The 23,811-nt window shown below is 37.3% G+C and overlaps 1 protein-coding gene across 1 annotated transcript in view; it reads left to right on the plus strand.

Moving 5' to 3' along the window:
* THSD4 (thrombospondin type 1 domain containing 4) overlaps window positions 1–23,811 on the plus strand; it is a 312,812-nt gene that overhangs the window by 258,564 nt on the left and 30,437 nt on the right. Inside the window, exon 8 of the mRNA XM_009280340.2 lies at window positions 19,928–20,103. Within this exon, the coding sequence (XP_009278615.1) occupies window positions 19,928–20,103 (176 nt within the window). The remainder of the gene's footprint in view (window positions 1–19,927; window positions 20,104–23,811) is intronic.

A 23,811-nucleotide genomic window follows, 5' to 3' on the forward strand; every position in this document is an offset into this window, starting at 1 on the left:
GGTAGAGCATGGGAAGCTGAACAGTCCTTGGCTAGTGTAAGCACTACCTAGCAACAACTAAAACATCGGTGTGTTATCAACATTGTTCTCACCCTAAATCCAAAACACAGCACTGTACCAGCTACTAGGAAGGAAATTAACTCTATCCCTGCCGAAACCAGGACAGGTGCCTAGCATCTGTCTTTTCTGGAACGTAATAACTTAAAAAAGGCGTTACAAAGCCTTACAGCCTGTCTCTTTGCGATGCATTTAGAAGTGGGAAGAAACAGTGTATTTACATCATGTATTTGAGAAAAGTATTGAAAAACTCCTTTGACAAAAAAGAACACTCCGTTAGCTGATCAGTGGGGCAGCAATAGTAAGCTTCAGAGAATTTCACTGTTCAGAGAACAGTATTTGCTGCTTTTCGGCTGTGTGTGTTATGCCAGTGAAAGCCTTTATGTGTGTTGCTCAGCCAGTACATTATTTGTATGCAGTGGTTTGCAGTATTATTCCATGTCTTTTTCACCTTGGCTTTTTTGGGGGGGTTGGTTTTTTTTTTTTTTGGTTGGGTTTTTGTTTGGTTTGGTTTTAGGTTGTGGTTTGGGTTTTTTTTTTTTGAGCAGAAGAGACTGTCAATGCAGATGTATGCAATGATTTTATTGGCTTGAGTGGAAGAGACGTTGTTGGATCAGCTGTTTATGGTTTCTTTGGATGAGATGGGCAGGGTTTGTTTTTTAGTTTAGATTTTTTTTTGGCAGCTAGTATAGAAACAAAAAATGATTAAATAGAAAAGAAATAAAAGGGGTGGCGAAAGGAAAGAAGAGGCTAATTGAAAGGCAGTATAATGGGAAATACGAAAACCCATTCAAAAAACCCTCACTCTACCAATGCGTTCTTTAAAATGCTGGGGAGAATTTTAACCTAGATTTATATATCTATCAAAAGTCATCAAAGAAGTATCTGTGGATTGCTGTTTACTTGGATTGGTAATAATAATCTCTGGTAAAGACTTTTTTTGGTTCAGTTAATTTGTTTAAACTTATTTTGTGCATTTTTTTAAATGTAGGTGACTCAATAGCTTTATTGAATGACTGTTTCTCAAATTCAATTGCTTTATGTTATATAATAACTATACAAGCTCTGCAAACTTTGGCAGTTACTACCAGTCCTGCTGTGCAGCATATAATGCAGTTGCATACCATATGCCTAGCCTGTAAAGGATCTTAAAGCCTCTCCTCAGTTTGTATAGTTGACCCTCTTTGGCTTTCTTCTCTCCAAAAAAAATATTCTTAGTTTTTTGGTCAGTAGTTAGACCATTTCTGTATTTCATTAGTCAGGAATAAGAGGTAAATTGGAAGATGCATCATATGCTTCCAGTTTAACAGTTGGAATTAAACAAAGGCCACACAAAGAGCTTGGTTGGTGAGGTAAAAGCCATAAAGAAAAGTACAGTTTTAAAAAGGTTGGTTTAGTTTACTTGAGCTTTTAGTTCCTGCTTGTCAACAAATTTTCAGAGGTGCTTTATCATTAATAGTATAATAGCAGGGTAGCTATTGAACTAGTGCTTACATGGCTGACTATTGGAATCAATGCGGTGAAGCATAAAAAGGCTACAGGTGGAATGGGATGTGTTTGGTGAAATCTTTTCCTGATGGAAGATGAGGAGGGCTTTGCCAGTGACCTCCATGCTACAAGGACGTCACCTGACAAACCTGATTTTCAGTGCTGTGTAGGCAGAGGTCAGCCTGAATGAAGATGGGGACTGAGCAGAAGATCTTGGATCCTTGATTCTGGGTCACTTGGGCTATAAATTGTACTGGAGGGGGGAAGAAGGAAAGGGGATTGTTCAGCAGAAATAACAGTGCAATTCAGCAGAGTTTCTCCTAAGCCATGTCCTTTCCCACTTTAAAGCAAACAACCAGCATACTTTCACCCTTGAGTTACATTGCAGAAGAGAGTGGAGTCGGGCTTTGCATTGGCAGCGGCTCCCTGATACAGCACGAACGTTCCCCAAGACAGTTCCAGCCACTTTGATCTCATTTTGTTCCCAGCAGGATTCTAGACTCTAAGCGAATGTGTTAGAGTGGCACTCGATCCCAAGATGGCACTTGAAGTCAAATTTGGCTGCAGAATTATACTACAGAGCTTTTATGGGTCACAGTATATGCAGATAAACAGCTTACCCACCAAAGAAGTGGTAGCTTGCTCTGTTAATGTATTAGGGTATGGGAGGGGACCTCTGAGGTACTTGCTCAGCGGACTACAATGTGCATAGAAATATCAGTGTTTTGATTTATGACTTGGCAGTGGCCTGTCAATGTATCCACTTTAAATTATGGCAATCATTATGGTCTAGCACACAAAGGACTGGGTTAAGAAGATTGATTCTCTATATCTACCCTCTCCCTGATAAAACTCCTATTTTGGACTTGAATCAGATTGAAATAGGTGATATAACGTTAAAGACTTTGTAGTCTGGTAAGAATCTATGCTATCATTCAGTAGCATGAAGTATTTTTCTAGACATGTTTAACCTGTTGCCGTTTCAGTAAATACTTTGTGTTTATAACAGAAAGCCAGTTTAAATGACTTTTGGGAGGCTCTTTACTCATAGACAGCGTTCATAAAAAGACACACTTATTTATCTCAAATATGGAAAAAATGTTCCCAGCTGCGTATGAAACTAGGTGTACTAGATGTACTTTTACAAAAAACTGAATTCACTGTTAATCTAAACAGTGTGAAAAATGCTGTCTGAAATGCAGAAAAAATAGATTATGGATTATATAAATTTTTGTTTACACAAAATTTAAGGGTATACCTAATCACTTTTTATAGTTCTGAAAAAGTGATACTGGAGAAATTCCACTAAAGGCAGAAGATAGAGTTTATCAAACTTTAATATGAATTAATCAAAGACATAAAGACAAGGATTTTTCTTTTCTAAGGTGGAATTGTAAAGGAGAAATAAGAAATTTGCTTCTGAAGTGTTGAATATTTAATGTTCAGCATGATAAATTCATTGTGGTCATATTTCATGGTTTAGGAGCGTAAACTTGGCCTGTTGTTGCTACTGAGATTCCCCTAGCTCCTCTGGAAAATCTAGGCCTGTATTAGTCTATGTATATAACAATCTCCGCTCAGTGTAATGATCAGGAGACCTATGGGACTGGAAGCAGAAGGTCTAGAAGATCAAACTTGAGAAATACAAGTGTCTGCAGAGCAGTTTGCAAGAGATCTACTTGCACAGTGTTGGTGGAAGAAAACGATCTTGGTAAAAGAAGGAAGAAAACAACTTTCTTGTTATTTATATATATTCCCACATATGCTTGGAAAAACTTCAATTTACTTCCTGATGGCAAAATAATTATATCGTTTGTACTAGTGATACTTAACTCATTTTCTTCTATTATCTATTCAGAATCTGGACTCCACTGTTTTATCTATGCTGCAGACAAAATACTGCCATTTATTAGCCAGACTTATTTAGTGATCTGGGGATAGACTCACAACTAGGAAATCTGTAATTTTTTTCGGTGTTTCCATGAAAAAGTTTGATCAGAGAAAATTTTTGTTTCATTAGCCTAATAGGTAGCTTGGGAATAAAGGACAATGATAGAATGAGAAGTGATACACTGAAATGATTTGTATTTGGGATAGTCCTGTGCTTCTTTTCATGAAATAATTCAGTCATATTCTTTGTTGTTCTTGGACCTATAAAAATCATCAATAAAATGAGATTATTTTCATATTTGTCATGTCTATAGGTTTCTGCACTTACCTCCAGGTATCAGTTGTGTGTTTCACGTGGTTTGATAGCTTTGTCAAATAAATATCAAATCAGTTCAGTCCCAGAGCATCTTTTTTATGTTCAAATGTGCAGACTGACATAAACAATAACATGTGTAAGACCGCCCCGAGCCCTTATAGCCAGAAAATAAGGTATGAGAAAATGGATACCAATGCTGAATTGACTTGCTGTATTTCCAGCTTTCCTCTGACCACCCAGCTTATTGTGCCAGGAATTCATCTTCTGGCAAAGTGTTCTCAGGTAAATGGAGACAGCCTTTCACTAGTGTATATATTATTTTTCTTTGCTAAGAGCCAAATACTCAGAAGGATCTGTAATAAATTAATGTTGTTTTAAGCTGAAGACCAAGGTTTACTATGCTATTGTCAGCTTTTATTGGAAGAGAGAGTAAGTGAAGAACTGAACGTTTTTTCAGGGCTGAACATGGACAGCGGAACTAAGTCTGTCTGGTTTAGTTTGTGGCCTGTATCCTTACTGTAACGGCCACTGAAGTAATCAAAGCTCCTGTATCCTTACCATAATGGCCACTAAAATAATCAAAGCCAATCTTCTCCCACCCATAATAACCTCTGATCTGTCTTTGGTCTAGTAACTTCAGTCTCCGTGCCAGTGCCCTGTTCAGATCTACCTTGTGTGCTGGCCCTGGTTCTAAAGTCTGCATATGCTGCTGGGCCAGCTGGCTGGCCTAGTGTTACAGATAGCTGTGGGCTCGTGCTGTAACCTGCTTTTCAGTAGGGGAAAACTGTTTTAGATCTCTCCTCTATCCTGTTGTCAGCATTAGGTCAAATGTTACTGTATTTGAGACTTCAGCACCTTTGTCAGACTTGCCTGAAATCAGACATTAGGTTTGAAAGCCCTCCAGAGAGTGGGAATGACAGACATTGAGCCAGAGGAATTCATGTCTAAGCTAGGGGACCCAACAGTGCTTTGCAGCTCACAGATCTGTGTGTTTTGAGTTACAGTATTCAACTTTACCACAAAGAGCATCCAAAATTCTTGAGAAATTCCACTTGAAATTTGAAACAGCTTAGGAATATTCATTAGCTCCAGTTTTTCACTGCGAGGAATTAAAGCTATTTAGCAAACAAAAGAAGCAGTTATAATTCTTTCTACTTCAGCTTTTGATTCTCATGAGATACAGTGCTGTTTTTCTGCAGAGATATCACAATCTGCTGTTTTAACTTAGCTGTCTTACAACTATTTCAGTTCTTGGCAATTGTCAGGAGTGCAAGGAGGTACAAAACATTTTTTGTTATGCCAGCTGGAGAAAAGAGTGGGGTATTTGCACATGTGCATTTCACTAATCTGGCCCTTCTGACTGAAGTAGTGTCTAGATTAGAAGATAATTCAATTGCATTTATCCGCCCATAGGACTTAAGCCAAATGTGTGCTGAGTTTCTGTGCTGGGCTAACTAATGTGCAGTTGAGCTGTGCCAGAAGGCTCAGCTATCACGTTCAGAGCCATTAGCAGCCAGTCTGATCAACCCCTGAAATATAAGAACCAGATTCTAGCTGAAATTATGTAACCAAGCCAAATACTATAATCTGCAGGTTCAGTGGGAGTCGCATAGCTAAAATATCACATGTTATGTTGGAAAATGTATCCCTCCTGGAGACTACTAGTCCTGAATGTCGTTTGTTATTTCTAAATACTTGGTTTACAGCTATTGCCAGTGAAGAGTATTTCCCGATGTTCCTGAAGTATGGTAGGAAATATGTTGCTAAAAATTCAAGTCGTGCTTTTTCATTGGGATAAGACTGAAATTCTTGTTCAGCCTTATAAGAGCTGAAGTTCTGAGACTGTCGCTTAAAAACTTTAACCTTAGTTATGCCCTGGCTTCTTTAAAGAAAGAAATTAAGGATGTATAAGTAAGAATGTGAAAAGACTTTTTGAAGTTCTGTATAGAAAAAACCCCACAATTATGAGTTGCATGTATGTTATTCTGCTGATCAATTCCTATGTCCTTCTGAACCACAAGAGTTCCCTTGAGGTGCTGTATTTCCTAAAAGAGAATAGATGTGCAACTGCATATACAGTTAATATAGTTTCTCTACAGATACAAGATGTGCATGATTCTTACTCCATTCTTCTGATTTTTAGTGCTGTCCTTTATCTTCCCCCCATTTCATTTCGCTCAGTCTACTTTTGTGCCAGCCCTTCTGTCCTTCCTCTTCAGTATTTTCAGGACAAACCTGAACAATGGTAAAATTATATACCATTGAAAACAGCAGAATATTTACACTGACTTTAGTGGAATTGGGAATTCAGTCATAGCCTCCTACCCTTTCAACTCGAGGGAAGTTTCTGTGCAAGTTAAAAGAGAATGAGCTTTTTATAGATTATTTTAATAGTACTTAATAAAATGTATTTGAGGTATATAATTATAGAGAAGGGCTAGGTAAAAATAAATGGAAAGCTCATCATTCTTTATCATATACTGTCATTGTGTAGATTAATTGTGTAAGTCCTTTTAGTTTAACTCATTTACAGAATAATAGGAAACCTGCTCATTTTCAATTATTGTTGGAATGATTCTTACCTTCAGCAAATACTGTGCTAGCCTTTTGATAACTTGTCTCTTACTTCCCCTCCAGTATAGAGGACTGTAATAAACTACTCATAAAATACAGTGACTGTGTTTGGGAGTGATGTCATTTCTTACAGGATTTTTTTACTCATTGCAGTCCCTACACCTTGATACAAATTGGGAGTTGAAACACCCTTGGTGCAGAATTGGATTGTTGTATCTTTAATTGTGGTAGTGGTTACTGAGATCCTGACACAGAGCAACATTTGCATATATAGTTAACAGCATACCATTAATGCCTCCACACTTTCCTGACTTAAATAAAGCCTATCATGCTTAAGAGGACTAAGCAGGTTTATTTTTGTGCTAGAGACCTCGTAAACATAATACTAGCATAAAGATAAGCTTCATCTCTGTTGTTTCCTCTTATTCTTTCATTTGCTTTCTCAATAAACATTAGTAAATCCTGCAATAAATGCTTTTAGAAACTAATTGTATGCTCCAGGTAAGCTATTTAGAGTCATAGCTCAACATTTGGGAGTATTGCTTCTGCATAACTTACTCCCTGTGGAAAGCATGGGAATCATGTAAGTGTTATTAATTCTGTACTTGTGAATAATAATCTTAAAAGGCATCAATCACGCAAAGGCACCTGTTTGAAAAATGGGAAAAGGCTTTTTATTAGAGCAATTTTAAAGAGGGGAAGCAATAATAGAAAAAAACCTGAAAATGAAACCCAAGATGCAATTCATAAGAGGTGCTTGTGCCTTGCAGTGGAAGAATTGCCAAAATGCTGAATTTCTGCTTTAATTTACCTTTTTACTTGCATCATCTAATCTGCTTCATGAACTCCCTATTTCAAAAGTTCCAGCTCATATACAGACATATATTTACAGTCTTACTCTCGCAGCTGCATGAGTAAAAGGATTTAAATAAATCCTCTCATTGATTAACACTACAGTGTTAATCTGTTTTCAAAAGGTCCCTGGTTAGATTTTCAGTGTTGCACACTGTTCCCCAGTGGGCTTGAGTATGATGTGTGGGAGAGCAATAGTGACACTGAAGCACAGTTAATGCCATACAATCACATATTTTGCAAATGTCATGTCATATATCACTCTGTGCATATTCTGTAGTAACTTGCATGTGCCAGAGTATCAGAAGTTGGAAGTGTGAGAATACTGTAGTCAGAGAGTGTGTTTGTTTCCTTTTGCTTCTCATCTCATCAAAAAGACGTAACAAAAGAGGAAGGGTAGACTAGCTACTGTGTTTTTGTTTCAGTTGGCTGTTATTAATACCTATCAGGGAAGACTATTAAAAAATGTGGGGAAATACTGCATCCTCTTCTGATAGAAGTTAAAGATGTATGCCCTTTTGTAACATGCACATTAAATCTGAAATTTGTTTTGGAGATTTTATTGAAGCTGTCGAGACTTTGAACCTGCTGTAGTATCTGGGCCTGAATAGATCGTATGGCTAAATGATAAATCAGTTTTGTTTGTCAAAGCCCGTATTTATTGCAGCAGTAGTTAATTGTCTGTTTTGCTTTGCTGCCCCAGCATTTCCCTTGTGCTGATGCATCAACATGGCTTTTGCAGTCAGAAGTGAAAGAAGGAACAGGCATAACTGAGTGAAGAGGAAGCTGCATCAGCAGGGAAAAATTAGAGAGCAACAGTTTAATGAATACTCCAAAAGGAAAATGACTGTTTGCTGCAGTGGCAGAAAATGAGCGTTTCTTTTTGCAATGATTAACCGTAAAACCTTTACCTTTAAGCAAGTAAATAGTATTTTCTTTTTGGGATTTGTTGCCTGAGATGATCTGCAAGAACATGAGGATCTCTGAGCAAGATTAAACTTCTTTCTCTGAGGACAATCTCAGAGCTATCATGAAATAAAGACATTATATTGACAGAAGTATTTTACTGTGAAACTTCACAGCTCTTTCAGGAAAGCAACAGATGTTTGTGAAACAATATTTTCAAATTTTTATTTTGACACAATTAAATTTCAAATTCAATGTACAATTTTCAGAGTCAGACCAAAGGCACTAAGGTTCTGACACCAAAGCAAAACATTTCATTTTGTGCCAAAGTAATATTATTTGGATTTTTGGGTTTGTCTGGTTTTGTTTGCTGAGCTTTACCATCTAGTACAGCTGTAGATAGTGTAGAAAGGGCAATCAGTTGTTCGGTTTTAGACCGCTTTTAACAGTGGGCTGCAGGGGAGCTTAGAACGGTAGTCAGAAAATCTAAATGAAAAGTTAGGAGACAGCATGTCTCCTCCAGGCAACAAACCATTGGAAAAGTTGACAATAATTTGTCTTCTGTGAATGCAGTGCTGCAATCACTGATGCATCTCTGTGCATAACTCAGAATTGAAATGTAGATTGATCACAGCATACAGCTGACGAAGCACAGAACGGCTTGTAATTTTGCTTTATCAATTCATTAGTATTGGACTTGCTTGTAACATAGTCAAACACAAAAGAAAAATGCATGAAAACTAGAGGACATTTCCAGAGAGTCTTAAGTATTTTAAAATACTGTCAGATTATTTCGGACCAAAACCAAGGTTAAATGAAATAGGTAAGACAGGAGGAGGTCTTAATGAACTATCTTAACAAACATGTTGTTTGTTTTAAGCATGTCCTTGGAAGAAACTGCATTCACAACATCTCAGCACTTGGTTATTGCATGAAATCCAGAAAAGGAGATTGCCCAGAAACTGAAGTAGAACTGGCAATGCTGTTTTCATTAAGCCTGCTGGATGCATTGTAGAAAACTGGCCAAGCAAGATGAATGGCAAAAAGTAAATGAACTCTGAAGGAACTGGATTCCGGCACACTCATCTAGTATTAGTAATGAAGATTGTTTTGTGACATCTATATATAACGTAGATCTGCAGTACAAAACTGCAGATTCAGAAAAGCCAGCTTATAATCAGTAATAAAGGTTGAAGATAAATTTTTCCATCAGCTCAATTGATTTCTCATCTACCTGTTCTAACTTACCATTAGGTAATCTATTTCCAGTCTTCAAATCGATACAAATTTACTAGATCACGTTTAAAAAAAAAAAAGATAGCTCTCATAATAATTTAGAAATGCATCCAGAAGATGTCTATTCCCTCACAACTGAAACAACAGTAAATTAGACCTAAGACAGCAGAGCAGGAATGTCTTTTACTGGCTTTTTTTGACTGTGTCACTGTGGAAGGATAAAACTTGCAAAAGTAGAACCTCAGGACAAACTTGGCAAAATCGGTTTAATGCAATTCACTGTTTCAAATTTATTCTCATATGAAGCAGGATTTCTTTGATTATGATATGGTAGCTCCCCAAGTAGAATACCAGAAAAACTCCTTGAGCAGGATTATACTGAAGAACACAATGTTGATCTGAAGTCTACTGTTAATATTTAGATAAGAAAGAAAACTGTGTAAGTCTTTCCTTGGAAATAATAGTATAGTTGAATTATCATTTCCTTGTAATAGTATTGCAAATTTGGTATTTTTATCTCCATTTTTATCTACTCTGTACTATGAAAATATTTAAGTAATTGCTTAAATGCTGCTGTTAGTAATAACACTGTGTCATACATAATTGGCAATGTTATGACTACTACTCAGTTCATGGATAACACTCAACAATATCTTTGGGAAATAAGTATGTGCCCAAGCTATTCAAAGCTGTAAGGAAAGATTTTTGTTGGATTTCTAAAAAGTAGATTTTTAAGTTCCTACTAGGTGAAAAAATGATTAAGAGTTGTAAGGATGGGGTCTATATTACTCTATTTGGGGTAACTATAGAAAGACAGAACCAAAATGTCAGATGCTTCCCAGATCCAAATATGAATAAGGAAATAAGTATGTGCCCAAGCTATTCAAAGCTGTAAGGAAAGATTTTTGTTGGATTTCTAAAAAGTAGATTTTTAAGTTCCTACTAGGTGAAAAAATGATTAAGAGTTGTAAGGATGGGGTCTATATTACTCTATTTGGGGTAACTATAGAAAGACAGAACCAAAATGTCAGATGCTTCCCAGATCCAAATATGAATAAGTATCTCAAATTTGGATACTTGTGCAGAAGGTTCTGGTTCCTAGGCTTTGAAAAAGGACAGCAAATACCACAGGATCCAGCTTACTCTTGGTTTCAGTCAGGATCTAAAAAAACCATGAAAAGTCGTATTATGCTTTTGTGTTATGTTTGCTTCTGGTCCTCCCTGAACTGCAGAATAGTGGAGGCATACACAGGGGTTTTTTTTTGTCCTAAAGTTTGTATTAGAAAGTATTCTTCTGCATTAGGATTATGTAAGGTCATATAGTACTTCCCAGTGGAGAGTCCCACTCTCTGGTCTGGGTCCTTTCTGACACTGTTAAAGTGACCAGTAATGGCTTTGAACTTCCAAAATGGTTGAAAGTTCAGCAACACTTTGTCTCAGCTATGCACAGTTAGAAGATGCCCCATTTTTGTCATGGAAGATCTGTACCCTTACCCCGTCTTGGTTGCCAGTGAAGTAACCAGATACAGTGCAAGAGATTAAGGCGTCCCACCTGCAGAGATTGAGTGTATACAATCTGATACTAATTTAGGGCCCAGTCAGTGAACTGCTGACCATTTTCTAATATCCTCAGTTGGCTCTAGAATAAGGGTTTTGTAGGATCAGACTGTTAAAGATCATTTGATTCTTGCTGATTACGGATTCTTAGCCCTACTAATATTTCTTGAATTAAGCTCAGAGTCCTGTGGGAGCTCTGCCATGACCTCAATAGGAGTTTGAATTCAAAAGATCAGAGGCAAATAATATATAATTCAGTTCACAATAAGCGTGCCAAATTTCTCCTAAATATTCTGTAACTAAGGTGTGTTCTAATAATGAGCAAATATCTATGCTTTTGGAAAGGAGTTATTTCAGAGTCCATTTGAACTAAAGTGTATATCATTATTTTAGAAAAGTGTATTATTGAGTCTCTAGGCATTTAGCTTTTTTTCTCTTTATGCATCAGAGGTACTTTAAGTAGCCTAGTAGCTGTATACTATGACTTACAGTATTTCTAGATTGTGGTCAATATGCTCTTTCTTTGTTGACTTGAAATGTATTGTGTATTCCATACTGCAAGGCTGACAGGCATGAAGGCAAGCTGTGTTTTGTAAAACTGAATAGTTTTCTTTTTTTTTTTTTTAAAAAAAAAGAAAATAGTTAAAAGACAATTAAAAATAGCCTTTTTGGAGAGGAGTTTTACAACCTATATGCATTCAGAAGTAGCCAGTGGTTTTAGGAGTCAGACTTGTGGTATAGCAGCTGGCAACAGGCTGTAAGCGTGAGCTGTTCAGAGATAATGGCCAGCTTGATGCAGTCCATTTGCTGGACTTTTCCAACACCCCCCCCCCCCCCCCCCCATCTCTCTTACTGTTACATTCCCCACTGCCAAGTTATGCATGGTTTTCACCATGAAACTGACTGACTTATCTCACAGGAGATTTCCCCAAAGGGTATCTTTCTGGTTTAGTGGTACAAGATGCACCATTCTGCACTGATTTTTGTAATCCAGTGTATGGATTAAATTACCAGCGAGACATTTGCAATTAACTTCAACAGCACAAACCTTCACTTTGTTTCCCACTGACCACAGTTGCAAGCATGCAGTCCTCTTCCCAGAAGAGAGGAACTGCTCTCTGCTGCTCTCTGTTTGGGTCAGGACCAAATGAGAGAGACTGAATTTTAATATATGGGAAGTAACTTTGATTCTGTCTGTCTAAAGACTTTATGTGGTTTGTAAAGCAATTAAGTAGGACTTAGGACATTGTTCTCCCAGACAAAAAGGCCTTAGGACAGAAAATAAATATACTGTATTACTCTGAATATTAGTGCTGTTGCCAGGTTTGAGAGGTTTCATTTTATTATCGGTACTGTGCCTGTGCGATTTTGGGTGAAAATGTACTGCTGGTAGTGAGGTACTAGGCCCACACATAAAATACTTCTCTTCAGATATGAAGTGGTTAGAAAAATAGGAGTCATTCAGCAATAAGTTTACAAAATATATCAAACTGCTTATATGGGTCAGGATGTTTCCAGTTTTCTGAAGCACAGGTGGGACTTTGTGCTGGGAATAGTGCATGTATATTCTTTCTGGATCATACAAAGCTTTTAGCATCTATATTATAAATTTGCAATTCCAGGCCAGACATACTTTATATAATATGAAGTGTGTTTAACATTGGGTAGGCTAAAACTGAACATGTACATAAATGACCTATCAAAACCTACGTTTGAGGAACATGAGGATAAATAAATTGAAAACTCTTATTTTACCTTGCACAGTGTTGCTAATTGTTGTAAAGTTGCTCAGATAGCTGTCCATCACAGAGTTCTACGAAATTGTTGCTTTCCTTACCCATCCACCAAATACAAATCCAAACTAATGGTTTGTTACAAATTTTCACCGTAAGTTTTCCCTGTACTCTGCTGCCCAGAATTGTTTCCCTTGAAAACTGTCTAGCACCTTCACAGCAGATGTTCCAAAACAATTTGTTAGATTTTAAGTCATTCACTCATGCTAAACACTCATCTATAAAATTCAGGTTTTTTGCTTTGCATGTGTACAAATGTTTATATTAGTATTTGATGCTAAGCTATTGATTTTACTTTCAATTAATTATTACCTTTATTGCAAGTACTTGAATCTTTCTGGCATTTTTTTCTGTCAATATTCAGAAGTATTTAAGTAAGCTGAATAAAACAGAGACTAGTTTTTTCTCTTCATATTTTGGAGTATCTTTAAATGATGCTGTGATGGTATGTAACAATTCCAGATGTGTCATGTTGGCAATACCTGACACATTAACATGAACACACTGTAAATTACATATCTAAGAGGCAGTTGCCATTTGTTCCTATTTAATTGCTAACTTTCTTTTTGTCCTTTTTGTTGTGTTATGTTATAATAATGAGATAAATTAAGATGTGATATGAACCTTTGCCCTGTAACTCAAGCTGAATGTATTTTTACATTGAGTTTATGCGAACTTTAATTTTCACAAGCAAATGTTTTGGGCTTTTCCCAGAATTAAGACTTAGGAAAATGCCACGAGAAGAGACTTTTCTTGCATAATGTGAACTTACTATGAAATGAAAAGTTCTGGAAGATTTGAAATCTTTTTCTGCTGTAGATTTAATGAGTCTTGCTACTAAATTAGGTACTTAAAAACACCTGGAAAGCTAATTTTGTTCAAACTTAACTTGGTAGCTGGAAGTATATTAGGATTTTTCATATTGAGTTATTTCTCTAACCTCTGCAGTGTATCTGTACATGCCGTATTCTTTTTCTGACTCACCATTACTTCACTGTGACTGACTCATGACATTTTCCTTTCATCAGGGCAGTTATTTTCACCTATACAGTTCATGACAGAGAGTGAGTTATTTTATTTTTCAGGTTAATATTTATTATATTGCAGGCGAATCATCTTAAGATGGCCAAATTCCAGCTATTTACTCTGTTTTCAGAGTTGGGAAGGGCTGGGAGGACTTTCTGGTCAGTTTTAACCAAGTGGGAGCCTGAGTCATTAAAGATCAGACAATAATTCTGGAAACAGGGAGGTTACAGAGGAGCAGAAATTAATCAGGCAGTTACCTTATATCTAATAATAATGTGTATTTGCTGCTGTCATGGGAATGAGAGCACATTTTTGAAAACTGTCTTTAGGAGATATGCAATGTTACCAACTTTTTTCAAGTTCCTCTCCATCTGCTTGAGCAGCACTAGGCATTTAATCTAGGGCAGGAGAGTTTTAAGAAGAGCAAATGGTTTTACTTGAATTGTATCCACGCTCTGATTTTTTTAAAAGTGGGTTGGGTTTTTTTTGGTGGTAATACTGTAAAAGAGATGTGGTAGTTCTAATGAGGAAATCGCCTATTTGAAAAAGTTGAGTGAAACTTTTAAAAACTGGAACACCAAAATTTTCCTTAGCTGTTAAATTTGCTATAGCTGAAGGGAAAGGAGAAAGAAGAGTGACTGATTTATGCCAGAACAACTGGGTTACTAAATGGTAAGGAGCAGTGCATTTTTCCTGTGTAAGATTCTTAATTTAATGTTACATATTTAAAACTTTTGTAGAAAGTTTTGATACAGGCTGGATGACGTTTTTCACAATAATAATAATACTGGGGTCTTTTTACTTGTAGCCTAGTTTTGACATATACTAAGTTCACATCTTCATATATTTTTCTAGTTCTGAGTGTTACAAACTTTTTTGTAGGTTTTGGTTTTTTCTTAAATTCACCTGAGAGCATGAAGTAGTCGCTGAAGTTCAGGAGCTGGAGCATGTTGTGAGCTAGAATCGAGAAAGTTGGCAAGATTGAAAAAAGCAATGAAAGGGAACTATAGTAATGGAATTATCTTTAAAGTAGTGGAGGCATTGATTTTTTAGTTTTCTGATTGCAGTGATGTAGTTTAAATTAGGATTACAAAAGCTACTTATAAACCATCAAACATAACTTCTAACTGGAAATACTGACCTTGAAAGTGGATGCAAGTTCATTGTTTACAGAACTTCACTCCGTTGCACCACTGCATCAGCTACCTTTGATTTAAATTACCTTTTGCTATTTTTTTGTCCGAGTTGTAGGGGAGGCTGTATAGAATTGTTAAACAGGAAGACAGGAGCTACAAAACATCTTTAAAAGGAGAGCTGTAAGGTGAACTGTAGAAAATAAATTAATAGTCTTCAGATACTTGAAATACAAGTCTTAATGAATGGCCTATTGAGATTTTGCCATAGAATTGTAGCCCAAGCAGAAGTGTTGATCAGAGTTTGTATCCTGAAATATTACATATCTCTAGTGCAAAACATTGCTGAAGGCCACTGTAAACAACACTGTTTTGGTTAAGAAGCTGATCCCAAGATGAAAGAGATGAAATCAGCTACAGACTGCACAAGGAATTCCTCATGAAGAATTACGGTAAAGCTTTTCATAACCTTTCATGCTTCGGCTAAAAAGATTGGCACCATAAAAATTCTTCGGGGGCAGAGTTGAGGTGGTAGCTGCAGTGATCAAAACATAAAAGAGGCACATTTTCCCTTTTTATGGAGAGGCCTCTTTCAGACCTGTCATATGATGGATTTGAAATGAAAATTTAATGGACTCTCAGTTTCTCAGACAGCCATCTTTTACAGCTTCATTATTAACAACAATTTAATCTTAGCCAGCTCTCTTTCTTTTTTCTGAGCTCTTGATAGTTCATTTGTTTAGCAGCAATATAAGAAAAAAATACTCAGATCATAAAGTTAAGGAAGTGTTCCATATTAAAAAACAATGTAAAACCAGTGTCCAGTAAGTTTTGCAGAAGCATTTGCTCCACAGTTGTTTGAATTAAAATGTAACAAGTGTAAATAGCATGTAAATAGTGTGAATGGATTTCATATTTAACCTGTATGCAATAGTATGTGAGCCGTAATTTTTCCTCCCAGTGCTATATAAGTAATGATGATGCCATTTTCATGGCTGATGTTGTATAAAATACTTTTCAACTAATGTTCATGGTATAGAGACTGTTTTGTTAATGTGTCAGAAAATGAGACCTGAGAAGCAAGTGGATGTATGATAGCTCTTGGGAAAATAAACATGTAGTATTGAGTAAAAAAAAATTTCGAAATGTGTGAATACATTTTTACAGGGTCTGATCCAGAGCCATTAATGTCATTTAATTTTTTTATTTCATTTGCAAGCCAAATGTACCAGGTTCTTGATTATGCCAGCTATTTTAGTGCTCTTTTGGGAATGATACAGACTAACTTTGCTTTCCTTCAGAAGTCCAAAAAGGCGGGAAGTTCTCCACCGTGACTCATTCCTTCTGAGTTTATGTAGGTGCAGCTCTGTCTAGCCACTCAAATCCACCAAGTATTTTGCATAGGGCGAAGTAAGAGTCTGAAACTTCACCCATCAAGGCTCTTTACAGGGACAAGTGGTCCAGGGGCAGTCCTATGTATCTCCCTGAAAGTAAAGACTGTCAACAATATGGACTTCTTTCTCATAGGTTCAGAACTGGTGGTAGCCAACTGCTTTAATCCTAAACCTTCCTACATCTTACATTTTGTCCAGAGCGATGAAAAAAAAATTTTTTTCTTTACAGTGTAGAAAGACGGGAATGCAATAATATAAATTCTTTTAAATTAATTTATCTACTTTTATACCCATTCTGTTCAGTTACTACCTTATTTTCCTTTTAATGAAAAACAGATTCGATCCTATTAAAATTTTTTCTTGCACAAACTGGGACACTAATAATAAAGACTAGACTAATTTATATTTTAAATTTACAGATTGCACACGTGTTCTCATATCATTTGTTACCCCGCTTTGAAAAAGTAGGTTGCTGAGTCCTTAGCCTCTTTAGAGGTGTGACTGTGTCGGTTTGGTGCAGGGACGATTAATAAAGCCCATACAACTGCAATTCAAATCTATTATTAGTAGCTAGATAATATATTAGTATTGCATACCTCTGTTTCTGCATGTATTATAAGGCAAACTAATGCAAGCTGACTTCAAATCACAAACATAACTGAAAATTCTCGTTGGTTGATGCTTGAAGACTGATAAAGTCAGCCACTTTGGCTAATGAACTATTGCTTTTTCATTAATGAATAACAATGGTAAGGACTTACAAGAGACATAAGTACATGATGGTATCTAAGCACAATTTACAAAAGTTATCAAAAACCACAATGAAGTCGTCTTCTATAAACAATTTCATCAATATTAAGTAAATTAAAAATAGTTGGTTAGTCAGCAGCAACCACTCCCATAGGGGAAAAAGACTTTGATCTTGCAACTTCACAAGGCAAGGACACTGACAGTGTCAGTATCCCTTCACCCACTATGTTCTGTTCTGAGTTCTTCTATGCTGGATTGTCTTTAAGCCTGGATATCAGCTCAGTCTTCTAGTAGGATTACAGCACTTGCTCTGTGGATCAAGGTAGTGATCTGTCCAGTTCCCTGTATTTTGTAGTGACCAACAGTAAGGTGTTTCATAAGATACTGTAAGAATATGCAGTTGGCAAGTATAAAACAATCTGCTCAAGTTATAGGTCTTAGTCTAATATACGTAGGATATTATGAAGTTCAAACCTTCAATTTCAGGATGTTCCTTGCAGCTATTTACTTTTATTAATTTAAAAAATAAATATGTACCAGTCCAATCCCTTCTTGAATCTTATTAAAGTGTTCCCCTCAACAGCTTCTTGTTGGATTGGAGCTGATAAGCCTATAGACACACATCGTGTGAAAAGTATTCTTTTTGAATTTACAAACCTTTTTTTCATTAGTTTCCTTTTTTTTTTTGTTTTGAAATGCAATAATTGATTTTTAATCCATATTTCTATTTTTGTCTGCATCTTTATCTGTAACTGGAATTTTCTCAATACAGGAGGTTTTCTTTCAACAAGGGGGTACTCAAGAGTAGTGAAGTGTTTGACAGGGTCTCTGAAATGTGGCAATAGTATTGCACTTAAAATCTTAACTTACATAAAAGAACAATGATATTTGCAGTGTGGTTCTCTATTGCTGTCTTTTTTTATCTTAACAAAATGTGCCTTTACATGACATTTTGTGACCATTTCTCACCACACAGTCACACTGATGTTCTTCACCAAGAGGCCTGCAGCAAAAGCAGAAAGACTGCTTCTATTGATTAATTCAGTTAATTCAGATGCCTGGAATATGTAAGAACAATTTAAGTTTCTTCTCTGATGTGAATTATTTTGGAATTAATGGCATAAATTTAATTTCCTATCATGTAGGCCATGCATGTAGGCTTTTTAAGTTTTTCCCAGCAGCATAAATAGTTGCGTATAATGCTGAGAGCATTTTAACTGAGTATCGCAGTTGTGACAGGACAAAGAAGAAACAGTCTCTGGAATAACTGGGTCCTCAACCCTAAATTTTTGTAAGTTCAAACTCGTACCTTGAATTTGCATTAAAAAGTGAATTGCTTGGCAATATAGAATGTGCTGGTTTTGGCTGAGACAGAGTTAATTTTCTTCACAGTAGCTAGTATGGGGCTATGTTTTGGATTTGTGCTCGAAACAGCCTTGGTAACACAGGGATGTTTTCGTTCCTGCTGAGCAGTGCTTACACACAGTCAAGGCCTTTTCCGCTTCTCACCCCACCCCACCAGCCAGTAGGCCAAAGGGAGATTCCACATCATATGACATCATGCTCAGCTTATAAAGTTGGGGGAAGAAGGAGGAAGGGGGGTATGTTGGGAGTGATGGCGTTTGTCTTCCCAAGTAACTGTTACACGTGATGGAGCCCTGCTTTCCTGGAGATGGCTGAACACCTGCCTGCCGAGGGGAAGTGGTGAACGAATTCCTTGTTTTGCTTTGCTTGCGTGCACGGCTTTTGCTTTACCTATTAAACTGTCTTTGTCTCAACCCATGAGTTTTCTTTTATTCTTCCGATTCTCTCCCCCATCCCACCAGGGGGAGTGAGCGAGGGGCTGTGTGGGGCTTAGTTGCTGGACGGGTTAAACCACGACATACAGCAAAGGATATTAGTAGATTCTGTTGTCTGTTTTAAAGTGTGTATTTAAAAGCAAATTCTTTTGTAATAAAATTGAAAATATTTGAGTAAAGCCTTTAAAGAAAGGGTCATGTCTTTCCTGTGTACTTAAACAATGTCTGATGTGGTTTCAGCCTGAAGATATTACTATATTTTAAAATATATAACTCATATTGCATAAAATTATGCACATGTATGTGGCAGGAGTTTCTGACCTTAAGGACTTAACATTATCACATGGACAGATAAAGGAAGTAGGAACAAGAAGGAACAGAGGCACCTAGAAATCAGTGACTTGCCCATGATGACAAAGGGAATGCACTGCACAACTGGATATTGAATCCATATTTTATCCTTCCCTGGCTAGTATCTGATTTGCGAAGTCACTTTTCCTTAGGCAAGAGATCCTACTGGCATTTTCAGAGAGCTCATCATTCCAAACAGTGCTGCAGATCAGGGCTCTGCAGATGTTCTGGCAAAAAAATCGTGTTCTGAAAAGGAAATGGAGGGAGTAGCCAAATGGCTTCATGAAGAATAACTGGAATATTTGGCAACCCAGGATACTCATGTGTTCCTAAATTTTTTGGTGCTTCTGCATTGTATAACGTACTGATTTTCTGTATCTGCTTCTGTGTTTTGTTCTATGTAAATCACAAAATAGTCAATTCAATCGGAAGGAAGTGGAGGAAAACCACTTCCTCAGCATCCATGTCTGTTCAGTGTATGCCGCTGGCTGGCTGAGAGTCACGTGACAACCTATGAGAAACTGTTGAAAAAGGTTTCCAAGCTATCTTTGATTTTTCTTTCTTTTCTTGCAGCATAAACATACCAAGTGTTTGGACAAAGTTTTCTAAGTTTGTTTGTGGTTTTTTTTTTTTTTTTTACAACTACTAATATAACTGTTCTTTTCAACACCCACACAGCTTTGTCCTCTGGCATCAGAGAACACCTAACAGTGTAATGCACCTTTGGGGATTTGATTGGGCACCAGTATGTGAAGATGATTTCCTCTGACCAAAGTCCTTGTGTTTCTGTCCCCATCCTCTACAGCGTTGCGGAGTCGATCAGGACGGTCCATCATCAATGGAAATTGGGCAATTGATCGACCTGGGAGATATGAAGGTGGTGGGACAATGTTCACTTATAAACGCCCAAATGAAATCTCCAGCACTGCAGGAGAGTCATTTTTAGCTGATGGTCCAACAAATGAAGTCCTTGATGTCTATGTAAGTTTCTTGTATTTAGATTAATCTTCCTGATGAAAAAAAATTGTTCAGTTCATTGTTAACATGCAACACTAAAATTCCATTCAGTACCAATACTTTGTTACTATTTTGTTCCTTTAATTTTGAAACATTATTTTTTATATTTTACTATTGTTTGCTGTTGCTCCCATCTTGCTCCAGATCATAGAAAGTCTAAATAACGATGAAGCCTTTTTTTCTCACACTTTAGTGATCCAGTAAAACCAATTTTACTTGTTCAGTAAAACAGAGATAAAGCGTACAAATGTCTGGGTGGGGTTTTTTTTTGTGAACTGGATTTTCTCCGGATACTTTCCTACTCAAGCAAATTTGGTGTAGCTTAATTTTACAGTGAACTGAAGCAAATACCTAAATCAGACAAGGCCTCTCACAGAGTGGTACCATCTCAATTTTCTTTAAAAGAAACATAAGTACAAAAAACTATAGAATGTGGGATTTGAAGCAGAGCAGTTTTAATACAAAGCTGTGCTCGGAGACCATAGATAATAGCCATTTGAGAAAGGAAGAGAGAAGACAAATTGTGGCTAAGGGGGGGGAATCATTGAAAAAGCTGTTTACTTCAGATGGGACTTTTACTGCATCATATTGAAATAACAAATATAACTGGAATTGATTACAACTTATGCAAAGATAAATGGTGTGTTCTGAGATTATACACTTTCACATGATAAAATCCATTAATTGAAAAAACTAGATTAACTGGTGATACGGTTGTTTCATCCAGCTATGGCTTTTTGCCCTTAAGTGCAATATGGGGTGGAAAAGTGAGTGTGCTGGGTTGTTTCATAGAAAAACAAATAGTAACTACCTTGCTTTCTCAGCTGGGAAAAGTTAGATGTTGGCAAAGTTATTCCCCATCTGCTATATGGTGTCTTAATAAAGCAATGTAATAATTATGCAAACTTTAGTACTTTTTTGGAAAATTTCTGATTGATTGCAATGTAAGACTGGCAAAAGCCTGGAAGACTAAACGGTTGGGCTCCTAGATTCTGCAATGCAGACTCCGTGTTTTTAAAATATATGTGTCATTGTCACAGGATGCTGTGAGCTGAAGTCTGGCCTTAAGTTTTTATTGTCAGCTGATTGATGCCTAATAGGTAATGACCCAGAGAGAAAAGGATCAGGAAATGGATTACAGATATTTCCAAAGTAATACCATAAAAACCCGTTAAGCTTAAATTTATCATATTTTAATTTTAGTTTAGGTTTAGCCTCTTCTTTTTTTGCTTTTGCAATGAATATAAGAAAGTTGGCATGATGGGCATAGCTTTATCAGTTTTGCTCTATGGCTGCTACTATGGATTGCCACATCTAATTTGACTGGAGTCTTATCTGAGATGTTTCTTGTAGATATGAGGAATACTACAATTCATTATAAGCTGATAGTTTAGTGTCTTTTTCAATATAGTGTGGGAAGATAAAAATGGATAGTGCTAGATGAAAGAAAATCAATCATCAGTATGACACAGCCTGTCTTACAGGTTTGAAATTTGTAGCCACGCAGATACAGATGCCTTTTTTCAGACTTTGTCTTGCAGTTCCTGAACCATGTAATTCTCTTTTCATAGAATCATAGAATCATTGAGGTTGGAAAAGACCTCCAAGATCATCGAGTCCAACCGTCGACCCAACACCACCACCCACTAAACCATGTCCCTAAGCGCCTCATCTACTCGTCTTTTAAATACCTCCAGGGATGGGGACTCCACCACTTCCCTGGGCAGCCTGTTCCAATGTTTAACCACTCTTTTTTTCATCCATACTCACGATCTTCATGCTCTATGTAGAAAAATTAAGAGATTTGCAGATGGGAACTCCAAATGGCTTTCTGTTCCCTTTTCCCTGAGATCATGCTGTCTTCCTTCCACTCTAAAAATGTAGAGGAAAAAGCTCTCTAAGTTACAACAGGCTATAATTAGCTAGATAAAAAGAGATGCAAGTTTCGTCCAAGTGTGAAGTATACATTGCTACACAGACTTAGGTCCACTAACTCAAAGCAAAACTATTGTATAATTCCAGGCATTTTACTGCAGGAAATCTGTGACAATATATTCATAGGGACTTGATCACTTAAGCTCTTTATAACATGTGCCTGTCAGTTCTTTTGAGAAATGTGATGGAAAAACCATGGGAACCATTGGAAAGCTGTTCCTGGAACCATCTTAAGAACAGGGACCTGGTTCTGGAAGGTGGGAGGGTACTCTTCTGCTGAAGTCAGCTTCACAGTGCTCAGTTCTCTCAGGACCAAACACAAAGAGGGTTTATTTTTTGGATAACAAAGTGACATGGGAAGGACCAACCCTTACAAAAAATATTACAGGCAATGTATTGTTAGATGGTTCAGAAAAGTGAATGATCTCTGAGGGACAGAGTTTAGAGAAACAGCTATTATATTTGGCAAGGAAAAAGTGATTTTGACGCAAGGAAAAACAAAGGTCTGAATCCCTAGTTGGTGTTAATTGATGTGACGAATTTAGTGAAACCTTGAAGCGTAAGTGTGCTCTGCTGAGTCATAAAGCCATTGGCATAGCGTGAGGGTTTTTTTTTTGGCCTGTGGTTTGTCAGAACCAAAGAGCTAGTGCAAGCTCCGGTGTTTGTTTGGTTTGGTTTGGTTTTCAAAAAAAAGGTACTTTAAGTTAAAGTGTAATCTGAGGCTTCTATCAGACCAATCCCCACAAAGAGTTCAGGACTTTTAAAGCAGCAGTGTCAGTAGAAGCAGTACTGAAGTAATCAAAGCTAAACTAGTGAAATTAGCAGCTGATGGCATCCCTGCATTTCTAGTGTGAGTATGCTCAGGCTCTCAGCAGCAGCAACGTAATACAAGCCAGTTGGGTATGGAGTGTGCTGCTAACAGTTTTAAAAAGCTTTCATAAAGTCGTATCTTGCTCAGGTCTTATTATGCCTAACTGCTTAAAGAAGAGCACAAGAAGTGGCACTGACTTTCAGAGGAGTGCTCGTGTCAGCTCACGTGGGCTTATGCAGCAGTGTTCTGAAACCACTCGGCTTCATTTTCACATTTGAAGGAGAACACCTTATGGTTCCTGCCTGTGTTTCATAAAGAACACTTTGATAGAGTTGTGGCTAGCTGTAAAGCAGTGGGAGTCTGTCTGCACTTACATTACATCTTCATTCAGTTGAAAATTAACGTGGAAGGATGCAGGGGGGTTGCATGGGCGCTCTTCAGCTGCTGTAGCAAGTATGTGGGCCTTTGTAATCTGTTCACTTGATCTTTATTGAGCAATGCTTATGGTGAGAGTGGCATAATGTTAGTGATTTTAGCTAGTTGATTGCTGAGTCTCCATTGAGTGGTTTAGAGGTAGCTGCACGGTGACAAAAAGAACAGTTTGATTTGTGAGATGGTACATGCGGAATAACACATATGTGCTGTCTGCACATGGTCCGTTCAGGTACAACCAATAAACCTTAAAAAAGGCAGTTGGCTAGATTTGTAGATTGAGGTCTGTGGTATTTATTTTTCTCTGCTTTGTTTCTTTCGTTCTTATGTTTCCTCAGGCATCTGTCAAGCTCCTTCTACCTGAGAATGTTTTGGTGACCTTAGGACCGTCTCTTATGCTGCTGAGGCCTGGTGTGAGCCTCTGCTGCCCACGCTGGCGAGAGGCGAGGCCGTGGCTGGGGGGCCCCCCAGCCCAACCCCCGGCCCCCGCGAGG

Source organism: Aptenodytes forsteri, unplaced genomic scaffold (genome assembly GCF_000699145.1).
Source record: "Aptenodytes forsteri isolate BGI_AS27 unplaced genomic scaffold, ASM69914v1 Scaffold83, whole genome shotgun sequence".
NCBI lineage: Eukaryota > Metazoa > Chordata > Aves > Sphenisciformes > Spheniscidae > Aptenodytes > Aptenodytes forsteri.